The 23,730-nt window shown below is 36.0% G+C and overlaps 3 protein-coding genes across 5 annotated transcripts; 2 read left to right on the top strand and 1 right to left on the bottom strand.

Moving 5' to 3' along the window:
- Positions 1 to 847: 847 nt before the first annotated feature.
- LOC110696635 (protein sym-1-like) lies at positions 848 to 7,385 on the top strand. 3 transcript variants are annotated; one of them, XM_021873977.1, is made up of 7 exons: positions 1,491 to 1,581; positions 2,350 to 2,473; positions 2,578 to 2,683; positions 3,035 to 3,150; positions 3,275 to 3,503; positions 6,609 to 6,733; positions 6,916 to 7,385. In XM_021873977.1, exons 3-7 carry the CDS (start codon positions 2,677 to 2,679, stop codon positions 6,997 to 6,999), a joined length of 561 nt encoding a protein of 186 aa, XP_021729669.1. In that variant the 5' UTR covers positions 1,491 to 1,581; positions 2,350 to 2,473; positions 2,578 to 2,676; the 3' UTR covers positions 7,000 to 7,385. The 3 variants fall into 3 exon arrangements, with proteins under 3 accessions (XP_021729668.1, XP_021729669.1, XP_021729670.1); XM_021873978.1 differs by lacking the exons at positions 1,491 to 1,581; positions 2,350 to 2,473 and having other exon boundaries at positions 2,495 to 2,683; XM_021873976.1 differs by lacking the exons at positions 2,350 to 2,473; positions 2,578 to 2,683; positions 3,035 to 3,150 and having other exon boundaries at positions 848 to 1,581.
- Positions 7,386 to 11,405: 4,020 nt separating this feature from the next.
- Positions 11,406 to 17,274, top strand: LOC110696633 (FAD-linked sulfhydryl oxidase ERV1-like). The gene is made up of 6 exons (XM_021873974.1): positions 11,406 to 11,671; positions 13,228 to 13,305; positions 13,531 to 13,578; positions 13,785 to 13,849; positions 15,564 to 15,641; positions 16,923 to 17,274. The coding sequence occupies exons 1-6, from the start codon at positions 11,486 to 11,488 to the stop codon at positions 17,035 to 17,037; spliced, it is 570 nt and encodes a 189-aa protein (XP_021729666.1). The 5' UTR covers positions 11,406 to 11,485; the 3' UTR covers positions 17,038 to 17,274.
- A 1,391-nt stretch (positions 17,275 to 18,665) lies between these two features.
- Positions 18,666 to 22,889, bottom strand: LOC110696634 (histone deacetylase 6-like). Its single transcript, XM_021873975.1, has 4 exons — positions 22,758 to 22,889; positions 22,524 to 22,660; positions 19,410 to 19,535; positions 18,666 to 19,128 (listed from the first exon to the last, which is right to left on the bottom strand). The coding sequence occupies exons 1-4, from the start codon at positions 22,800 to 22,802 to the stop codon at positions 18,957 to 18,959; spliced, it is 480 nt and encodes a 159-aa protein (XP_021729667.1). The 5' UTR covers positions 22,803 to 22,889; the 3' UTR covers positions 18,666 to 18,956.
- Positions 22,890 to 23,730: the final 841 nt, after the last annotated feature.

Genomic DNA, 23,730 nt, shown 5'->3' with positions numbered 1-23,730 from the left:
AATGTTAACTGAATGTTCCTTTGAACATTTAGACATTGAGCCAGAGATTTTGAATGTTACCGACTCTACCTTGTATTTGTTGTGTCTTGTGTTAAGATAAAACAGCCCCCAAAACCTTTAATGGGATATTCTCCAACGCGCAAAACGATAAAAAATATTAATAAATGGAGAGTAGGCCCCACTAACGAAATTTTTTAACGGCTAGATAATGACAAGGTTACCGTATAAAAACAAAATGTATATTGGGGTTACAATGTAGAAAGTGATATATGTTGGGGCACAACTTAGAAAAACAAAATTAACAAGGTTACTATATAGAAAAACCCTAAATAAATTAAATGCAGTGGTGTACTGGTATAGATGTATCTTGAGTGGCTGGTAAGAAGCCTTCCATCAAATAACATGAAGGTCGGCATAGTTGGAGGAAGTAGTATTGGAGGAATGTTATGTATTTGTAAATACATAACAATGATTAAAATATTCTAAAAACACATGGTAGAGAGAGAAAAGAGGAGAGAGATAGGAAGAGAGAGGTCTTTATGTGGACCCCACCTATTTTTTGGTTAGATTGTCTCACGTGATGGGGGATCACATGCTGATTGTTCCACTAAAACTTATATAGTACCATTGAATCTTTAGTGTTACTATTTATACATAAATTTAGTACAACTGAATGCATATATAATACCTCTATATGCATATATAGTGTCACCGTATGTTCAATGGTATTATTTGATCATCAAATGATACCAAAATACGCATTCATTTAAATATACGTGTAATTATATAAATGCCCCTTATTATGCATTTTTCTATGTGTATAATATCCCTCCCCTTAAAATCCCTCACATGGTTGGTCCAACTCCAAATAATCCGGAATTGCTGACAAACCCCCAAAACAAAACAAAAACCCCTACGTTTTTCCCAAATCACACTTGTAACACAACCCACTACCTTCGTCACCACATAAATTCACACCTTTCTGCCACAAACTAGCCCCACTTTCCTTCTTTCCTCCTCTTCATCTTCATAAAAATATTAAAAACCACCCAAAATAAAATCTTCAAACCCTTCCAAAACCCTCCTTTTCTTCTTCAGTTCTTCTCCCTACTTCATTACTCGTGCTTCATTTCACACCCTTCTTAACCAACCAAACAACCCCTTTTTTCCACAAAAATGGCGATTGCTTTATTACGCAGTCAAAGTAGTGCTAATTTCCGCCATTCTTACTCTAATAAAATCAAACATCATAATTTCTACAATAATTCTACACATATTGGTTCTCAAATTTGTCATAATCATAATTATAATCAATTGCAACAGTTATTACAACAACAGCAGAATGTAAAGTATTACTCCAGATTCTCTAATTTTTTCAGAAAATCAGTCAAAGAAGTCGAGGTTCCGGCGCCGCCATTTTTGTTTAGGCCGTCGGTTTCTTCGTCAACGTCGACAAAATCGTCGGTTTTATCGAAATCTGGGTTTGTTGGGTGGTATTTAGGGTTGATTAAGTCTCGCCCTGTTCTTACTAAAAGTGTTACTTCTTCTCTTATTTACATTGCTGCTGATTTGACTTCTCAGGTATCACTTTCATTTTCTTTAATTTTAATATTTTTTGGTTGATTGAGTTTCTGAATTGTGATATACCTGATTTGGGATTATGCTGGGAAGAAAATGTTATGAATTTTATTGTTATTGTATTGGAAAAGTGTCTACTCCTAAAGGAAATTAATGGGGTTTTGAAATAAATTAAGGAAGAAAGTTTGAGAGTTGTTTATACTATATAGAGTAAAGAATCTATGAAAGATTTTGACTATTGTTGGTTGAAAAAGTGGATTTTATAGGATATGAGTGGTTTTATGAAGTAGAAGTTTGCTATAGGATTGATAAATTGATTATATATTGCGTAAATTGTGAGAATTTGGAGTATTGAGTGTCGTAATGGACAATAATGTAGACGGGATTTCAATCCTGGTTTTGGCGACCAACCTCCAAGAATTCACCTTACTAAACTTAGCTGACATACAATATTTTGTTAATTAATTTGATCTGAGGAAAATAGCTTATCTTTGCTTCGTTGTTTAGAATATGCATACTTGGACCCGGAGAGAGGAATATTGAGCTTTATTAATTTGGAAGATACTTGTAGAACATCTTAGGTTTTTGTCAAACAAAAGGGGTCAAACTAATGGTGGTGATTAGTTATCTTATAAAGTCATATACAATTGTTTCGGGGTTAGGATGGGAAATTGTAACCTCATTCATATTCATGTGTGTACTATTAAGAAAAACTGGTATGAACATAGCTTGTCAAGATTTATTCTGTTCTGATTTCTTTGCCGAAGAAAGGTGTGAAGATAGTTGGTGGACTGGGTTGGGTGGATTAAAAGGAAATGCAAGTATGGAACCAATGTATAAAAAGGCTCAAGGGCGCACCAAGGCATTTTAGAGTATACTCATGAACATGAATAAGGTTAGGAAATGCAAACACTGTATGGAATATTATTTTGTTTCATTACTGATTAGGAAATTCCATATGGCTTACAATTTCTTAGATGATTCTTTGGTTTTATGTAGATTATGAGCTTAGTTTGCAATCACACACCATGTAAGTGGCATGTCTCATATCCGGCACTTATTGGACACCAACACACATCTGCCTGATACATCTAGGATATGTCAGGTGGAGTATATCTTTATCTTATATTTGTGGACATTTATAGGATATATATGAAATATATCTCACTTGACATCTTTTGTCTCTAGAATCTTTGAATAAAAAGTTGTAAGTAAAGAAAAAAACGTATATAATATATATATATACACACACACACACACACACACACACACCATAAGAAAAGAAAATGTTACGATCATCATGACTTGAACCTCCTTACAAATACCCCCTTATTATAGTATGTGCTTCCGGGGGGGCACGCATGCAAGAAGGAAGCTAATTAAGGGGCTCTTTTTCTATTTTTCAAGAAAGATTACTTTTTGCTCCTTTCCCACTCCTTTTATTCTTCGCGTCCAGGATTACGTCCCGGACGAGAGGACCGGGAAGGACGCACCTCTGGTGTACCAGTCCCCATCGTCAGTCAATACCTTTTGATCTCCTACAATTCAACTATGCTGAATTTCTTATATTTCGTGAGTCAATTAGAAAGTTAATCTATCCTTGATTTGAATGATTTCCTGAATTCTTTTCTTATTATAATGCACTCCATATCATAGCATATATATATATTAATATGGTTTTACTGGTTCATGACAGACTATTGCATTGCAATCTTCTGAGTCGTATGACTTGATTAGGACGCTACGCATGGCTGGATATGGAGGGGTGATTTTAGGTCCGACATTGCATTATTGGTTCAATTTTATGTCAAGAATCCTTCCAGGAACGGGTTTACTGACAACAGTGAAGAAAATGGCATTGGGGCAGACAGTTTATGGACCAACTATGACCGTTACTTTCTTCTCGATGAATGCTGCTCTGCAAGGTAGGGGATTTTTAAATCCCACTATTATACAGTTTAATTTGCTATCTGTATAACTGTGTGATGCTGTCAAATGTTTTGCACTTTCATGCAAGCAAATGTAGGTCAAGCAGTACGGGAGAATTCTAGCTTAATTGCCAATCTTATTACTCATTAGTTGCTTGAAACTTGCAGTAGTGGCAGCATGATTAGTATGGGCTGGAGTTGCATTCTTGATTAGGATATACACTAAGATTAAAACATAGTTCTGATGGCCTTTAGTTGCAGCAACAGCTGAAGGAGATCAACAAATAGTGTCAGTTGGAATAGCAGTATTGGTGCATGAAAGAGTTAAGACTTTTTGTTTAGCTTTTGTGTATGCAGTTCATTGTTTACTTTGCTGTAAAATAAATTAGGTCTTTCAATTGATGCTTCTGCCATGTTATCTAGATATGTGAGTGTCTGGAGCATTCTATGAGCAATAATTTTGAAAGTTCATTAACTGATATACTTCATTTGATACTCATTTGAAAGCACTTTATATGGTCTTCTCATCACCGTACACAATCAAAGCATTAAATTTAAATTGTGCAGGCTGCAGCATGATATCCTTCCTAATAATTAGCTGTTTACATATGCTCAGCTGTTTTGCGTAATTTGTTAGAACACAATAACTACCCTTTTAATTTAGGGTCGTTTGGTTCAGTAAACTAGAATGCAATGGATTGGGAACCCATACCAAGGTGGTATGGATGGGGAACTCCATACCATGCCATATTTGTTTGGTTTAAACTAAAAGGATATGTATTTTGTCAGGGTTTGTATCTAAAGCGGAATGGATTTAGAAACTTAGGGGATGAGATAGGTATAAGGTTGTAGGGGGTTGAAATGAAGTTAGATACTAATGACATGAGGTACCATGGCAAAAAATTTCTGACCAAACATTGAAACGGTTGTACTCCATTCCAACCCATTGCAAATGTCCAGCCAAACACCCCCATGAAACTAGTCACTAAAATGAAGTCTAGGCTATGTTACTCAGACTAGGGATATTTTCCCGAGTGTTGGTTTTGATACAACCCAACACAGATCCGAGCACAAAATACAGGTCGGGTGTTGCTTTTGTACTTCTGAAAGGGCATCCTATAATAACCATAAATCAAAGAAAAGGGACTAAGGGGGGAATATCTGGGTGAAAATTGGTCTTCAAGACTTCCATTACACGATAAGATTGAAAGTTTTCAGATCTAGAATCTGTGGAAATGTCCCTAGGTCTGACAATTCAAGATGAAATTTACTGTATGAAAAAAGATATTGGAGGGGCTGACAGGGAGAGGAAACAATTGTGATTGCTGGAATATTAGTTGTCTTCTTTGGTGCATGTGCTTGATTAATTTCTTCTTATTTTTAATTTTTTTTTGAGGGATCATTCTTTGCATCCATTATCTCTGTTATTTCGGGGTGAATGCAGCTCATTGACTGCTTGGGTTTGAGGTCAGTCATCATTATTTTGGTTTCCTATTGAGCCTAAAGGGCCCTAAACTAGCAAACTCTTTTTTTTTTTTTTTTTTTTCCGAGTTCTTACTGAGTTACTTTGCAGACACTGAAACACAAAATTATTTATGAATTAGTATGTAAATGAAATACATGAATATAAATGTTAAATATAATTTTTTCAGAAATGGTTGTATTCTTGTATCCCCAATCCCGTGTCCGAATTTAGGAAGTGTTCCCGTATCCTAATTCTCTAAATAATTTGTTTCAGACACCTGTATTCGATACTCATACTCTTGTCCAAGTAACTTTGTATCTAAGAAAGGACTACGATGCGATACTAACATGTGAAATAGTTCTTGTTTGGTTGACAAAACAAATGGAAGAAATGAAAATTTATGGGAATTGATAGATTGGGTAGCTGTTTGGTTGACAAAAAAAAGTAAAATTGAGCAAGTGGGAATTTATCGAAAACTAACTACAAAACATGGAAAATAAATTACTAAACCCTCCCCAACCAATCAAAATTCATGGGAATTTCAAAATCTCATGTTGTCAACCAAATAAGTTAAAGAAGTTCGTAGTAATATAGTAATTACTAAGGGAATAACATCCCATGAAATGCAAATTCTTATGGGATGGATTTCATGGGTAGTTATTTCTCTTATTAAATTTCTAGGAGTTTCCTCAACTTGTTTGGTTGACAACATGAGAATTTGAAATTCTCATTAATTTTGATTGATTGCGGTGGGGGCTTTGTTAATTCTCATGTTTTGTTGGAAGTTCTGATTGCCATAAATTTCCACATCCTCCAATTTACTTTTTGGGTAAAAAAATAACTACCCAATCTGTGTTAATACCTATGAATTTCCACTTTCTCCATTTCTGGTTGTTTACAAAACAAACACTTGATTGTAATTTGAGAAAATGCATATTCAAACTGCAAGTATGAGAGATCTGGGCTGTAGATTTTTATTAGAAAGCTACTTTTTGAGCCACTGTTGTAGTATTGGTTATGGAGAGAATTTTCATCTCTGTGAAGCCTAACAATATTGCTTAATAAAGGCCCTTGGACAAATGTTGTTGGTCATGTTGGAGGGACTGTTGCGTGGGTAGCTGCTGAATGCATATATGGACTGGGGAAAATCTTTTTCAGCTTCAACTGTGTGTTTAGCCTATCTGTGGAGGAAAGGTTGGACTGTTGGAGAAGGATTATATTTTCAAGTCATTTCCTTTCTGCAAATTTAGTATGCCATTTTTACTATGGAAATCTTACTCTGCTGCATTAAAAAATTGTTCTAATAGTGAAAGGGGGAGATTTGGATTGTGGATAGATAGCAAACCAGTTAAGGCATAAATTTCCAATGTTCTATCTTTTGTTTGGTGCTTTGTTGTGATCCTCGCAGTATTTTAGTTGTCGTTGGTGTTTAATGGGTATGCTCGAATGCTCCATAGTAATTAATGCTTGTACAGGTTTGTTTTGGTGAAATTTTTTAAGAAGTCAATGGAAATATGCACTTATCTGGCTGGTTTTTGTTGTATTACATATTTCCTCTCAGATTCCTTGAGGTTGTTGGAGATGAATATGAACTACTCTCTTCACTATGTTTACATTCTTCCTCGCTATTCTTTCAGGTGAAGATGCCATGGAAATTTTTGCGAGATTGAAGCGGGATTTACTTCCAACAATGCTAAATGGTGTCATGTATTGGCCGATATGTGATTTCATCACATTCAGATTTGTTCCTGTCCACTTACAGGTAACAGTCATTTGCTTGTTCATGATGGATTTTATAGTGTTCTTTAATCAGTGCTTTATCTTTTATTATAAATGGGGGGCTATGGGGCAATTGGGGCGGGTAATTCAAGCAATTCATTAAGCAAGCTCATGACCACTATGGCTGGGTTTTTATCTGTTTCTAATTTAGTGTTATTTTTGCAGCCGCTAGCGAGCAATTCATTTTCTTATCTGTGGACTATTTATATGACATACATGGCAAGTTTGGAAAAACCAAGTGTGGCTTGATGATGCATTTTTTATTCAGGAGCTAGATGGCTTTCTGGAACAAATTTATCAACTATTTGATAATGGATTACCTTCATCTCTTATAGTAACTAAACCAGCTTCCTTGCCTATTCAGTTGACCGTGGCTGGCTGGTTAAGTTTTGTAATATATTTCAGTATTAAAAAAAAAAAAAATTGTTACTTTATTAAGTCTTTGCTATTTTATGTAGTATGTTAATTTGCTGTAATTTTTTTGGGATGTTATGTCCACTTAAATTATGCAGAATGGCTGAATGGGGGTCAAAATCAGGGAAGTCTTATTGCGTTACTGTGATGCATTAGGGAATTGTATAACATGGCATTTTGTAAATAATTTTAATTTTGTTTGGGCCTATATTTCTCTTTTCCTTATTATGTCATATGTTACCTTATACTTTACTTGCAACACTTCTATATCATGTCAATAATTCAATATACTATGTATTATTTTGATTATTAACACATTTAATGATATCAAATTTATTAAAAATTAATGTTATGAAAGTATAAGGTGAGATGAATCTAACAAGATTTATAATTATACTCCGTATTTTGTAATCATTCTATCTGCTTTAAAACAAATGTCCTAATTTAACCGACACATTAACTTTGACTAATAATATATAATTCTCAGTAAGTATAAATTATACCTATTCTTCTCTCCTAGCTCACATATAATCTCATGGGAGAGCAGTTGAGGACGAGCTACCATTATTAAAGTATTACGTATATGATTTAACTTGAATATAATTAGACCACACCTAACGACCAGTATCTCATGCTTGCTGTAGACATGTTGATTAATGCAACCATGTATGCACACATTTCATCATTAACTTGGTATAAAGATAATCAACTTATCACAGCTTAAAATCGTAGAGACAAATTATCACATAAACGCATGGATACATGTCATTAGAGGTGTCCACCGTGCGAGTCGTGCGAGCTGGGTTAGGGTTAGGTGGGTCGCGGGTTGGGGTTTCATGACACACGGCACGACACACGTAGGGTAGGGTGGGCCGGGTCGTGGGTTGGGTCGGAGAAGTTGGACACACCAGGGTTAGGTTCGTGGGTTAGACGAGTCGTGGGTGGGTCGAGCTGGGTTTGTGGGTTAGACGGATCGTGGGTGGGTCGAGCTGGGTTTGTGGGTTAGACGGGTCATGGGTGGGTCGAGCTAGGTTCGTGGGTTAGACGGGTCAAGGTGGGTTAGTGAGTTAGGGTGGGTCGAAGGGTGGGTTAGTGGGTTAGGGTCGGGTGGGTTTGTGGGTTAGGTGGGTTAGGGTCGGGTGGGTTAGTGGGTTAGGGTCGGGTGGGTTTGTGGGTTAGGTGGGTTAGGGTCGGGTGGGTTTGTGGGTTAGGGTCGGGTGGGTTCGTGGGTTAGGGTCGGGTGGGTTGTGTGGTGTTTTAATTTTTACAAAATTAACAATTTGATGGCTTGCTCTTAATTAAGATGCCTACGTATCCTTATATTATAAAATAAGGAATCAAAGCCAGCGTAGTTCTTATATTGTACTTCTTTTGAAATTTGGGGGGGGGGGGGCTTGGACCTATCTTTAGAAAACTAAAATTTAATTTTGCAATTAAATTGTAATTTTCGAAAAATAAGTTGCCTACGTATCCCGAAAGAATCAAAGCCCATGTAGTTCTTAGCGTACCTGATTTAGACTTTTCTAGCCACCCATGTTTGTTGCATCATCATCCCCGGAAGCTGCATCATCCGTTGACGACTCCAATATCATCACAGGATCATCTTCATCGTCTTCGTCTTCCTTTAAACCTTGAGTTCTTCTTTCAGCTTGATCCCAATCTTTCTTACAAACACAAATTTGAATGCTTTCCGGAGTTAAGCGAGATCTTTTTTCATCTAACACTCTTCTACCTGCACTAAAAGCAGACTCGGAAGCAACAGATGAAGCGGGAACTGCAAGTATATCTTTTGCAATTCTCGCCAATATAGGAAAACTTTTTTTATGTTCTTGCCACCATTTTATAATTTGAAAGTTGTTGTTGGTCTCATGTTGATATGACAAATAATCATTAATAGCAAGTGTTGAAGAAGATGATGATGAGAATGATGTAGATGCTTTGTGTTTTTTTTTTTCATAACTTTATCAAGAAAACCAAATCTAGAATCGGAAGTGCTAGTAGTAGTTGGTGTTGCCAAATCAAAACCATAAATAGATGCATAATGATCATAAAGGTCTCCCAAAACAGATTTGCATTTGTTAATATATTCACTAAGATCATAATCGATACTTAAACTTGTATAATAAAATTCTAAAAGATTTTCCAAACCTTCAGCTTTGACACCGGGGTCAAGAATAGCAGCAATTCCATAAATGATTGGAAATTCACTAAAATAAGTATGCCACTTACGTTTCATGCTATCAAGAACGGGACGAAGTCCATCAATCTTCATATGCTCTTCGATGGTGTGAACAACTTTAACACACTCAATTATGACTAAATGAACGTTAGGCTCATAAATATAAGAGAAAATATGAGTTGCACTATCAAAAGCATTTAAAACATCACGAACAAAAGTTTTTTTTTAAAATGGATGTTAGGCCGTGCGGGTCGTGCGAATTGTGCGGGCTGTGCGGGCCGTGCGGGTTGTGCGGGCCGTGCGGGTTGTGCCGGCCGTGCGGGTTGGGTGGGTCATGCGTGCGGGTTGGGTGGGTCATGCGTGCGGGTTAGGTGGGTTGGCTCGTGCGGGTTGGGTGGGTCATTCGTGCGGGTGGGCCGTGCGGGCTGGGTTGTGCCAGGTGGGTCGGGTTAGGTGGGTTCACGGGCTAGGTGTGTCGAATTAAATGAGTCAAAACGGGTTGTGCGATTTGGGTCGAATCAAACGGGTTAAACTGAGCTGGGTTGAAATGGGTTGTGTCGAAAATTTTGGACCACGACACAACCCGGATTAAATCCGAGCTGTGCCGGGCTGTGCCGGATTGAAACCGGGTCGGACCCACGTGACCCACCAGCCGTGCGAGTTAGGGTGGGCTGGGTCCAACCCGGCCCACTGGCCACCTCTACATGTCATTGCTAAAATATATGATGGATAACGCACACTTATAATCGCATAGGCAAATTATCTCATAAATGCATTTAGGTATCTAAGTTCATTTATAATGTACAAGCCGTACTCATCTACAATGGATGGGGTAGCAATGAGAATGTACAAGTCTTTCACCTTATTTTAGGAAATTATAAAAAAAAAAAAAAAAAGTTTAGATAAGATAAGTTCATGAAAAATAAGTTTTAATAGGGGTTACTCTCTCTATCCTTTTATATTTGTCTTATTTTTCTTTTTAGTTTGTCCCTTTAAGTTTACCACATACTTCTTTTGGTTGTAGGGAACAAACCTTTTATTTCACAATCATTATACTAATCCCACCACTTTTATCTCTCATCTGTTATTTTTCAACCAAAAATTAAAAAGTAACCTTCCCCATATGGAGCAAACAAAGGGGGATAGAGGGAACTAGTAGTTAAGTTCAAATTACAACTAAAATACTTCATTTGTCCTTTTTTGTTTGTCCTAATTTCTTTTTAAAGTCGTCCCTTAAAGATTGATATATACTATTAATGTACATAGGGACTACCACTTTACTCTCACAAAATTTTTTTAGGCCCCACCACTTTTCCCTCTCATTAATTCCACTCAACCAAAAACTTAATAAAGTGACATATTTCTATGGGCAAACAAACGGGAACGAAGGGAATAAGTTCTAAAAAGGTTATTATGTTTATATAAGTTCATGTAAGTTTAGATAAGATAAAATAAATGTAAATAAGTGAAAACTATGTGAATGAAACACTTTAAATAGGTTGCTACACCTTTGGTTTTATGTCAATGTGTTGTGAATTATATTTATAGTGATATGTTTGACAAAATTATGAAATGCTGGATCATATGTTCATATGTGAAGTGTTGAAAAAATACAAGTTTATCATTATGATAAATAAAATTTGTTTATTAAATGACAAAATTTTAAATAAACTAATAGCTCTTTATAAAATACTCTCTTTGTCCCTTATTTTTTTTACTCAATTTGACTTTTCACGATTTTCAAGACACGTCTTCAAATGCATTTATCTCCGTTTCTACACGTGTAAAAATTATAAAAATTTGATATTAATAAACTATACAATGAGACAATTCTAACATGATCTCACATAAATATATATTATCACTTATATATTAACGAAATTTCATGATCAAAGTTTTAAAAGTTTGACCCATATTTTTGAAATGGGGCAAAAATTAAGGGATGAAGGGAGTATGAGTCTTATTGTCGTTGATATATTTACAAAATGTCATATTGACTAGACATTTAAGCGGTTTCATTTACCATTTTGCTATTATAAACAAACTTTGTTTATCAAAATAATTAAACGCGGCTTCGGTCATAAACCACAGAGAACTAGAAGAGTTCTGATTTTGGTTCACCCTCTTCAGTCTTGTTCACCCATGTCTGAGAATCCATTAGAACCCATCTTCAAAACCTTCCAAAGAATTTCAAATTCTATTCAAACGCAACTTTTCTCCTTCACTGGCTTAGCTATTCACCCTTCACCTTCCAATGAAAAGCCTCTTCTCTCTCTATCACCTTCCTCCAAGCCAAACTCATCACACGATACCGACGTTTCTGCTAAGGTATTGTCCCCTTTGTAATTTTCCGATTATTTTTTCAATTTGAAACTCTTTATTTGCTTTTATTTTATATGATTATGTTATACACTTTTGTCAAATTCAATTACCCATTTGTTAAATGCTCTCCTAACTTAAAATTTTGTTTGTTAAACTTCATTTACTATTCAAATATCGAGAATATGATAGCTGGGGTTTTTGTGTGCATTGTGAAATTTTGTGAATTTTGTATTTAGGTTTTGTTTGGAATTAAGGGTTTGAGGAAACTGAATTCTGAAAATCAATTAGAATTTGCTGTTTGGAGGAGTTTTTTTTGGAAATAGCAACTTAGCAAGGGTGCATATATATCACTCTCCCAGGATTTTGCGCCACGATTTCGGCTGGAATATTACAATTCTTACACTGATTGATTCTGAATTTTTGCAGCCAATTAACTGTGTGTGAGAATAAGAGCTGTAGAGTTACCCTTACCTTGTTTAGTTTTTGAGTATGCAGTCTAATTATGAATTCTGCTATATATGTGTTACATGAGGAAGGTATGAATGTGGTGTGCCATCTTGGAAGTCATGAGCTGATTCATTTGAATGTTTGACATTAAGATGCTCTGGAGTCTGGATGAACCCACATGGCCACATTGTTAGTGGCACCAAAAAAGTTCCATGTAGCCGAAGTTTACTAGGTCTGTTGCATTGCCTATCTTTTTGGTTATTGTTTGTGACAGTGTGATTTTAGAAAGGTTTGAATTGCCTATCTTTAGTTCAATATGAAGAAACTGTGTCACCTCACAGGGGACTCCTTTAATGTAATCAGCATACATCGTGTATAAAAAGAAAAAGCTGATAGGGTTGCTGACATCCTTTGAGATTCTAGGAATTTGTTGATAAGTACTTAGTCAAATTCCTCAATATCTTGTAATTCTTGTTCATTCACAACCAAATATTTTCACTATCTCCCTTCAACCCTTTGAGTGAAATGCGGCAAAAGGAAGGAAAATCCATGGACCGACCCCATCGTCTCCATCCTGTAAGAACTATGAGATCACCCCTAGGATGCCTTCGACACTCAAGGATGCTCTTGTTTTTTGTTTTTTTTTACTACATAATTTTTTATACAATCCCTTGATCTTCTTGTAGACCTTTTGAACAGGTTTTTTGGTTCTGAAAACAAAAGGGAATAATGTCTGTGTTGTACCTAGTCTGAAACCAAGTAGATTTATCTTTTGTCCCATATTCTTGCCTATCAAGGTCTATATCATTCGGGAATGAACATATCATTATGTGCTTTTACATTAGCTAGGTTTCTGCCTTGAGAGAAGGCAATCCTAGACTTCTTATTTCCTTACCTTTTCAAAACGGAAAACCAAAAAAAATAAATAAATAAAGCCATTGTATGGATTTTTATCAGCTACATTCTTTGTGGTTGCTTATCCTTTGAACACCTTTAGGCATATGCCGGCTTGAGACTTGGTGGATTGCATTGGTCATGTTATGCAATGTGCGCTTATTTTTAATGCTGAAGCCCATTGCTTTACTCTTAGGTTTGGTTTGACTCCTTTAATATAGGGTAAAGCCTCACAGCCAGTGACGAAGGAAGATCTTGGAAGGTCCACCTGGACATTTCTTCACACTCTTGCGGCTCAGGTACTCTTCTTTTCATGACAAGCATCTTTATGCTGTGCACTTGCACTTTCTCTTCATGATTCACAGGTTCTCTCTACTGGCATTACTATTTCTGAGGAAGGTGACATTTTATCTTTATCTTTTCCCTTTCTTTAGAAAATAAAAGAATTGTAAGCAACTGCTAATAAGTAATACACTTGTTTGAATTTATTACTTTCACTGTAGAGTGACATTTTTTTTTTTTAGTATCCAGAGCACCCAACTAGGCAGCAAAAGAAGGATGTGAAAGAACTGGTAAGTTCCATTGTCTTCCACATGTTCTATTTGGAATTTGTTTGAATGAAAATGAATAAATCACTCAATGGAATTTAGAGGAGGCTGAATAAGTCAATGTGGCTATTATTTATGCATGAATTATATTTTATTTCTTGCTCATCGTAATTTTTTGTTCTCCCATTGACTAATTGGCCTAAGAACATAAAAATCTATGCTGTTTGCAGATGGCAATTTTATCACGGATGTATCCATGCAAGGAATGTGCAGACCACTTTAAAGAAGTTTTAAGGTACACATTCATTTCCTTTTTAGGCCCATAAAGTGATAGTGGTCATTCTTTCTCTAATTTGTAGTGGGTTGGTTCAGTTGTATTTGAATCATCAACATGGAATTCCTAAAAGTGTGGATTTGAGAAACTGCTCATTAATAGGCCAGTTTACATGCTCAAAACAATTGTCCAAACTCATCTGTTTCTTGGCTTGAGCTAGTGGAATCATAATGATTTTTTTATGGAGTCTTCAAAATTATATAGATAATCAGTTGTGTAAATCGTAAATGATGGATGTACCATATGGAACATGCATATCATCACATATGTTGGAAAATAAGAAATCTTTCTATGGTTTGGCTAGACTTGTATGTATCACCTGAGAACTTTTTTGAGAAAATGTGTTTTTCCCCCCTTTTGTCAATTTTTTTTGTAGAGGATTGAAAAGAAAGAATGATATCTTGCGCTAATAGCTGCTCCAATACCTGGAGGGGTGTAAAGAATACTCTATTATATATGGCTTTTGTATCTTTGTTCCCTAAGCTGATTGCTTAGGTTTGATTGAATGATACAGTAAGGAAATGAACTTTTATTATGTTTGAATTGATGCTAGTAATGTATCTTGGTGTCGGGGCTTTCCAATGTTAGGAATTGTTTGGTCATGTATGTGCATCCAGTTTAAGAATGTCATGCATAGCCTTATGCGTTGGCCGTTGGGTACTGAGGTCAAAAGCTTCATAATTACATGGTGATAATTAATCTGGGGTAGTACTGTAGTATTGCAATTTGAACTGCAGAAATATTTTTCATTAGAAGGGTTGAAGCCTGAAGGTAAGGATGGAACTGTTTTTTTTTTTTTTTTTTTTGGGTCTAGAGTTCTAAAGATCTTAGAGGTGTATGGAACAAAAATTTAAGAGCCTTGATCTGAAAGGGATAGAGGAGTATGAAATCAATTACTCCCTCTGCTTAAATATGCCTTTTATACTTGTTTTTACGAATATGAATAAATAGTTTGTGATTTTGGTTGATTAAAAATGAATAAAAAAATCAGATAGTGGGGTTTGCTTGATTAAAAGTGAAAAAAGAAATGGAGAAGGTAAAATGAGACTTTGATTAAGGATAAGGTTTTGGGATAAAATGGGACTTTTATTTGGGGATGGAGGGAGTATTAAAGATTTGAGCTTAGTAGAAGTTCATATTGTAATTGCAAAGATAAATTGGCACTAGAAATGACAACAGGCCGGACTATGTGAATATCAGTGATCCAGAGGCTATAGCTGTTGCAAGGATTCTTATTTTAATATTGACTTATAGGCTATAGTTCATAATTTCATAGTATATGTCTTTTGCATTGAAAATTCATTATGAAAGTATGCAAACCGACCTTTTAGTGACCTGTTTCTTTTATAGCTGTAGAGACCTGTGTTGCTTCAGACATTTAACAAGTAACTTCAGCATGAGTTTCAGCTATAGCTGCCATAAAATCCACCCCCTTGTGTTGAATTACAACTGCGTTTTATGGTTGCCTAATGCCTACTTGCTTAAGACATTATATGGTTACAGAATATTGTTCACTACCATTTATGTACATGTTTTTATTTAATTCTGTTGTTAATTACTTCATATGTGGAAAAAAAAATCTGGTTTCAATTTGCATCTTCTGCTAGCAAACTAAGTATAATAATTTGCATCTCTCCCCTCTTTTTAATAGAATAATTTATTTTTTTCGAAACAGAGCAAATCCTGTGCAAGCTGGATCTCAAGCTGAGTTCTCTCAATGGCTATGTCATGTTCATAATGTTGTTAACAGAAGGTAAGCGTGTTTGTATAATTTTGGCCAAATATTCTTTGGCAGGCTGCTGAACTTATGAGTAGTTCTGAACTTCTAATCCTAAAAACGGGACTGAGCATCTGATGGATGCTGTTAAAAGGATTACAGATTTACAGGTTCTGATACTATTAGGGGCCGTTTGGTTCGCAAAGTGGAATCGGAATGGAATGGGGAAAGGGTATGGAGGAGAATGGAATGAAACCCTTGAAATTTAGGGTGTTGTTTGTTAAAAAAAAACAAAGGGAATGATTCCATGGAACCACCACCACAGCACCACCATTTTAGGGTATTATTTTGACTTTTTTTTTTTTTTTTTTTTTTTTTCCGGAAATTGGTAGTTTAGAATTCCGGCAGCGACCAGCGAGGTCGGAGGAGTGTCGACGAAGGTGGAGCGAGGTCGGGGAAGGTGCAACGAGGTCGAGGGAGTGCCGGCGAAGGTGGAGCGAAGTCGGGGGAGGTGCAGCGAGATCGAGGGAGTGCCGACGAAGGTGGAGCGAAGGTCGGGGATCGCCGGCGAAGGTGGAGCAAAGGTCGGGGATCGCCGGCGAAGGTGAAGCGAAGGTCGGGGGAGGTGCAGCGAGGTCGAGGGAGTGCCGGCGAAGGTGGAGCGAAGTCGGGGGAGGTGCAGCGAGGTCGAGGGACTGCCGGCGAAGGTGGAGCGAAGGTCGGGGATCGCCGGCGAAGGTGGAGCGAAGGTCGGGGAGAGCCGGCAAAGGTGGAGTCAAGGTCAGGGAGAGCCGGCGACCATCCGGCGAGGTTGGTGGGATATGGGTATGGTGGGGGTTGGGGAAAGGGAATGGTAAAGGTAGGGGGGGGGGTGGGGAATGGGGGTGGAATAAAAATGGGTAAACCCAAAAATAAAAATGGAGAAAGGGAATGACAAAAGTTGCAAAACAAACTGCTTACAAAGGGAATCATTCCCATTCCCTTTCCCCATTACAGCGAACCAAATGGCCCCTTAGGGTGATTGATAATCTGATCTTGAATATGACACATACAAAAACTATTTTTACATACAAAAACTAATTTTCTTAATTGCTGAATCTTATGTGTCAGATTGCCATTCTTATTAGTAGCTGTAAGCCTATGACTAAATATTCTGTATTATGTAAAACAAATATTCAAGACCAGTTTAATATTAGAAAACGAAGTCTAATATTAGAATTTTGTGACGGTAATCTTAATCCTTTTGGAATAGAAGGAATATTACTTTGCAGGAATGCTTGTAACTCTTATTCTTTTCATCTTATTTTTGTTCAACAGCCTAAGCAAGCCCATGTTCCCCTGTGAGCGAGTTGATGCCAGATGGGGCAAGCTGGACTGCGAGCAACGTCTGTGTGATTTACAGGGAACTACAACCTTTGGGGATGACAGCTGAGACTATCCAATCTTCTTTTGTTAATATCAGATTATCTTGTATGACTGATGCTTATAATTATTTAAATTTCTGAGGTTACAAAAGATGCAACTAGTTCTGCCCTACACAACGATTTGATCCCTCTGAGCTGTATATATGAGGCAACTTATTGGGATTACTTTATAATTCTAAGGAAATATTGCAAACAAGTGCCTATAACTTATTCTCTTTTGGAAACAACTACTAGAAAAACCTCTACATGGTGTATTCTCGAGGTATTAACTTTACTACATTTTATTCCTTCAAAAAACTTGGAATTCCACTTGGTACCCTCAGATCCATAAAGGAACCACGTGGCACCCTCACTGTTATCTAGATGTTAATGATTATGTTAGTTTTCATGTAAAGCTATCCTAATCAACTAACCACGACCATCTCTAAAACCCAAAATCAGCACACCTACCAGATCTAAACCACTACTATCACCTCTTTAAACCACCACCGAATTATTAAACCACCATTATCACCTCATGAAACCATCACTATTATCTCCTTAAACCACCACTAAACATGAAATCACAACCACTATCCCTAAACTGTCATAACCACCATCTCTAAATCACACAACCACCTTTAAAACTTGCCTAAATCACGAAAACCACCTCCAAAATGGCTTGGTTTTTGCGTGGGGCTAGGTTATTAGGGAGGTGGGATTTTTTTTTTATGGTAGTGGGTGGTTTTCGAGGGTTCTTGGGCTGGTTTTTGAGTCCGTGGGGCTGGTTTTCAAGGTCAGGCGAGAGATAATGAGGTGGCGATGGTGTTTCGAGTGTTGATCATGGTATGGGAGGAAGGAGAAACGGTAAACCTAATGTCTATTTGTTATTAATCAAGATCAAGGGTACAATGTTGTTACTATTTGGAAGGGGGGAGGGGAGCATGTGGAAGTCCAAATGTGAAGGTCCAAGCCGAATTCACCTCTTTTGACCAAGCCGTGGGACTTGGCCTACCTTGACCCTTACTTGTGCCAATCTTGTGTCACCCCTACTCAATCCATGAACCATCTAACTCGCCCTAACACACCCAGCTCGCATAGTTGGCCACCTCTAGTTCAGGTGATATGTTAGGGTTTGGGTTAACTTGGCTGGCTCGCTGGCTTGATTCTGATTTATTTATTATTTTGGGTTACACAAGGTTTTTTTTTACTTTATTTTATTTTATTTTATTTTATTTTATTATTATTATTATTATTATTATTATTATTATTATTTATTTTTTAAAGCAAAAGTAGAGTATTCAAGTTGGGTTTAATTTAACCAATTTAATTTTTGATATTTTACTTTCGCCTTGAGGTAATAACATATGCTAAGATGTGAGTTAGACTATCACACACAAGACTCGCTTGGGCTTCGGGTCAACACATTTTATTATCGATTAAAAAAAAGCTCAACACAAACCCACTATTTTAATCGTGATTTCATAAGTTTTCGCACAAATTCACAATGCTGCTATTCATGGGACAATTTGGCATTTAATTGAACAGCATAATGAAGAAACATCGAACTGTGATATATGACTGCCTAACAAATTGTTCAACTTACAAAACAAGCAAATGCTAAAAACAAATCACGACGGTCCCCATTTATCCGTTATTCATAAAAGAAAAAAAGGTTATTCCATATTAATAGTCACTTAAGAATGTTAAAATGAAATATACAAAATGAACAATAATTTATAAGCTAGAGAGTTTAAACAATGACAAATAGAGAATACCAAAGTTATTATAACAGTGACAACAAGCTATTCCTGAATATTTATAAGTTAGAAAGTTTCAGCATCTGATCAATTTAAGCACAACCTGGCTACGAAGCTCCCTAATCTTGCCGTGTTCTGTTAGCTTAAAGTACTATAGCATGTTATTGGTTTTTACATATAAGCGAACCCTAGGATGAACTGCCAGACCCAGTGTCTTCCAACAGCATGCATTTCATCGTGCGGACTGGTGGAGATTCTCCAAATTTCAGTAAGTAAGCAGTTTCATATGCAACGCGCAGCTGTTGAATGACTTGAGCATCCAAGTATGCATCACAAGTGAAACACCAAACTGACAAATCACTGTCGGACAAAAAAATAAAACACAATCAGAAAAATTAGCCGCCAATAGCTCAACCATGTTTTATCTCTTGATCCCCAGCCTGCCCAGATCATCTCATTGTTTTACACGGAAAAGAAAAGGAATTAATGCCTTCCAAGAAGCAATTATGTGAGACTTAAGTTATCTTAATTACAGTTTTGATTTATATATTTGTTTATGCACATTTTGTTGACATTGATGCATATGATTTGACATGTAGTAATTTGGTGACTAAAAGAATAGAGAAAATGCAAAGAAGTACCTGTAGCTAAGTGCTAGACAGTGGCCTTTCTGCTCGTAATGCTCAAGCATGTGCTTATTTATGAATCGGCTACAAAGGACATCCTTACAGAATAAGCATACCCAGTTTTCAGCAGGGTGATGACACCTTAAAAACAGAAACGACAACTGTCAACAGCAGCTAAGAAATTTCAGGACAAGGTTCAATACAAAACTGAAAATTTGTACTTCAGCACAAAGCTTGATATATACACTTCAATACCAAAATGTCTCTATCGAATAGAACTCAAGACCAAACTTAGAGAACAATAGAAGAGGCACGGTTAAGAGAAATTTCTCTTATCAAATTAATGTAAACGTAACAGAAACTTATCTAGAGAAATTGGGCTAAAGGTAAAACAATACAGCAGACAAATGCTTAATTTAGGTTTGATTCAAGTAAATGAATGCCTCTAGGCTCTAGTGTTATATCAGTTCCTTTTTGATTGGACTTCCTATGTGGTATCAGACTAGCCAGAAGTACCATAGGCTAGATTGAATAGCATTGAACTCAAACAGCAAGCTCCCAAAATACCAATGGATCGAAGACATTAATACAAGGAGTTAGAAAAGAAAGCAAAATAGAGAACCAAGCAAATAAAGAATAGCTTCCATCATTGACATCTAATTTTTATGCAGGTATACTGCTCAAAGCTTTCTTAAGAAAAATAGCTTAAGGCCTTTCTGTCCTTACAGCTCTTTCTCATGGTCTGCTTTCTAAGATTAACTCACAAATACCCTAAGGCCTTGTTTGGTTGACATGGGAATTAAATTCCCATAGGAAATTGCATTTCATGGGAAGTTATTTCTCTCATGAAATTCCTAGGAATTTCCTAAATTTGTTTGGTTGGCAATGTTGAAATTTAGAAATCCCATGAATTTTGATTAACCTAGGGGGGTGCTAGGTAATTTACTTCCCTTGTTTTGTGGGAAGTTGAAATTCCCATGAATTTCCACTTCTTCAATTTTTGTTTTTTTGTGTCAACCAAACAACTTCTCAATTTATCAAATCCCATGAATTTCCACTTCCCCTATTTTATGTTGTCAACCAAACAAGGCCTAAAGATAAATAATAAGGAAGATTTTGCTACAAACAAATATTTTTAAAGATTAAGTTATACTAAGTTCGCTTTAAAAAACTTGCAGATACCAATCAAGTGACCTTCTACAGAGGTGTTACTTAGGTTGAGTCCAATCAAATTACCAAGCAGCATGACACATTAAGTGAATCTGCTAAACACCAAGGCACAAATAGAGTTAAAAGTTTATTTGTGCACAGCATAAGGGCAGGTGGCATGCGCCACAAGTATCAGTTAAGAAATGTGGAAAACAGAATAAGAATGTCAATAGCTGAGTATAGTTAAAGACTTTAAGCTATGGACAAGCCTCTGGTTGATAGATTATATGCAACGAACACCCCTATAAAGTCCTGACGCTGCAGGAGAGTAGCCCTAAAGTGTAGTAACAGAATTAAAAATCTCAATGTACTTAGAATGGAAAGCATACAAAAAAAAATTATCAATCACAAATAGTTTCACATTGCATTGATATCTGCCAATAGGAGACAACATTGGCTAAGGCAGTTACACACTTTCAGGGAGGGAAATAAGAGGTAGAGGGACCTAATCAAGGAAGGTGGTACAGCCACCCCAACTCTCATGATCAAATGAAAGAATCATGAAGATAATAGAAAATAAAATAAAAGAAACAACACAAAAGGACTGAACTTTATCTTTACTAACAAAGTAACAAGTGACAGAAAAGCATTTGCTCACTGCCACATCATACTTTGTAAGGTTATAGATATTTACCCTAACAGTGTATTCAATCATTCCCTTCTCACCCTTACCCAATTCCATATAAAAACAAGGAATATTGATCTTTCACTCTCCCTACCCAACTAACTTTCTCATTTAAACATATTTATATTGTTGCACAATCATCTATAGTGAATGGTCATTATGTTTGGGGTGTCTCATCATAACAAATACAAAATGCTACTCTAAGTCAAAAAATTTGACCTTCAAAACTTTCCTCAAAAAAAAAAAAAAAAAAAAAAAAAAATCCTTTATAATACTTATCTGAACAACACTTATTTTGAAATACAGTAGTGCAGTGCCTCAAAAATGATCCTATCATGAAGGCAAATCTGGTAGTTGAAAGGCAAGTTTAGTAAGGATTGGTATCCGATATTTCTAAATGCTTGCTTAAACGCCTTAATCCCATAGGTGGGGTTGGCTACATGAACTAACACGAGGACTTCCCATGAGGTCACCCATCCTAGTTTTACTCTCAATCATTGTGGCTCATTTCATGTGATGGCCTACCGTAACCCTCCGCCATAATCTAAATGAGCTTCTTAATATTTTCTCTGCATTCATCCTTCAACCCTGATGTTATTATTAGGTAACCCAGTGTTCATCTCTGTAAATAGCATGTAAACACAAATTCTTTCCGGCAACAAATGTATCCGGTGCATATAAGAACCATATGAGTACACCACAATTAGTCAATCACAGTCCACATAACAGTGAAATAATCATACATCTGTTCAACATCACATTATTAAAGAATAAGACAGACAAATTACTCTATTACCTTAGTAAATGTCGAACAGTTTGGATGTACAATGGTTACCCATCTCTTCTGATATTAGTCTTTTACAACAATAAAACTGTTTCGATTCGAATCTAACACCTATCAGAGCATTAGTAGCTCCTAGCTCATTGGGTACTATCGGCTATTCAAATCAATCTTCATAAACTTGTCAATCCCAATTTAACATAACAAACATCACCCATCAACTCAGATATTTTCAATTATCAATTTTACTAACGTATCGTCTTGTCCATCCCAAAGGGCTCATCATTATACGCAGTCCTAAGAGCTAACTACGGAGTATAATATTTCAAATAAATAAAAACATTAAAACACTAACCAAACATACAGTAAATATCACGGAATAGACGTGATTTTGTCCTACATTCCTAAACTAGTACCAATAACAAAACCAATAATTTTGTTGATGGGCAATTTCGAAAATAATCAATAATAATGAGTAAACAGTAATAATTCATCGAAAGAGAGAGAAAAAGACCTGAAGCAGGAAGTATCAGGGGTGGGAATGTGAGAAAGATCGGAAGTCAAAGAAGGAAGATGCTCACACCATGTTCTTGGCTCCACCCAACCAGACCCACCTCCATATAACAGCAAATCTTCTTCATCTTCGAATTGCTGATTGTTTTATAGCCCAAAAATCATCAAAATTTCAAAACCCAGAAAATAAATCAAGAAATTAAGCATGATTAATTGTTCAAAAGTGAATTTATACCTCTGGAATGGCAGCTGATGAAGAAGAACAAGCCTCCCCAGCCATGTTGATGTTGTCTCCAACGCGCTCTCTCTGGGAATTCAATTTCAGTTTTTACTGCAAAATGAAAGCGTTCTCCATACGCAATCAATCAATACAATAGTAAAACAGATATCGGGAATGACATATGTCATGTCATATCAATCAATACAAAAATATTCCTTTTACCAAAAATATTATTCCAACTCCTTTTTAATTATATAAACTGAGTAATATTAAATTTTGCCAAAAAAGTAATACTCCGTAATAAAATTAATTCACATTATTGATATTAAAGAAATAACTTTAAAGCATCACTTCTATTTGTTAGATATAATAATTATTTTTTTTTTTTAAAAAAAAATTACACTTACCGTGCATGGCACGGGGCCTAAGCTAATTCAATGATAATCTGTACTACGTAGTATTTGAGTATTGTTAACCAATAAAAAAGTACTTTGTAGTAAATTGGATTAAGAATAAGGCCACCAAAATTAAATAATTTTAGCGTAAAAATTGTAAACAACCACTCTTTAAATCACCTAAAATTGATTTTATCACCCATTTTTTTGTTTATTTTGAATAACTACCCCTTAAAGTAAAAAAAATTAGAAATCACAACCTCTTAACTAAAAGTTATTGATTTTCGTGCCTAAACTTGGTATATTAAGGTTTCGGGGGTCACTTTAGCACCTAAATTTTTTTTATCAAAAATGCCTCTTTTTGAGGGTTTCACCCACATCGAGATAATTTTCAACATGAAAAACGAGGCATTTTCAATATTTTTTTTTTTCAATTCTGACCCCAAATTGAAATCAAAGGGTCAAAGTGACCCCCAAAACCTTAAAAGACCAAGTTTTTGCTCAAAAATCAATGTTTTTATTTTAAAAAATTGAACTTTTAGATAAGGGGTGCTGATTTCTAAATTTTGTTACTTTATGGGGTGATTATTTAA

This window comes from Chenopodium quinoa, unplaced genomic scaffold (genome assembly GCF_001683475.1).
Source record: "Chenopodium quinoa cultivar QQ74 unplaced genomic scaffold, ASM168347v1, whole genome shotgun sequence".
Taxonomy (NCBI): domain Eukaryota; kingdom Viridiplantae; phylum Streptophyta; class Magnoliopsida; order Caryophyllales; family Amaranthaceae; genus Chenopodium; species Chenopodium quinoa.
The sequence above is the reverse complement of the archived record's forward strand: the minus strand, read 5'-3'. Positions and strand labels throughout refer to the sequence as shown.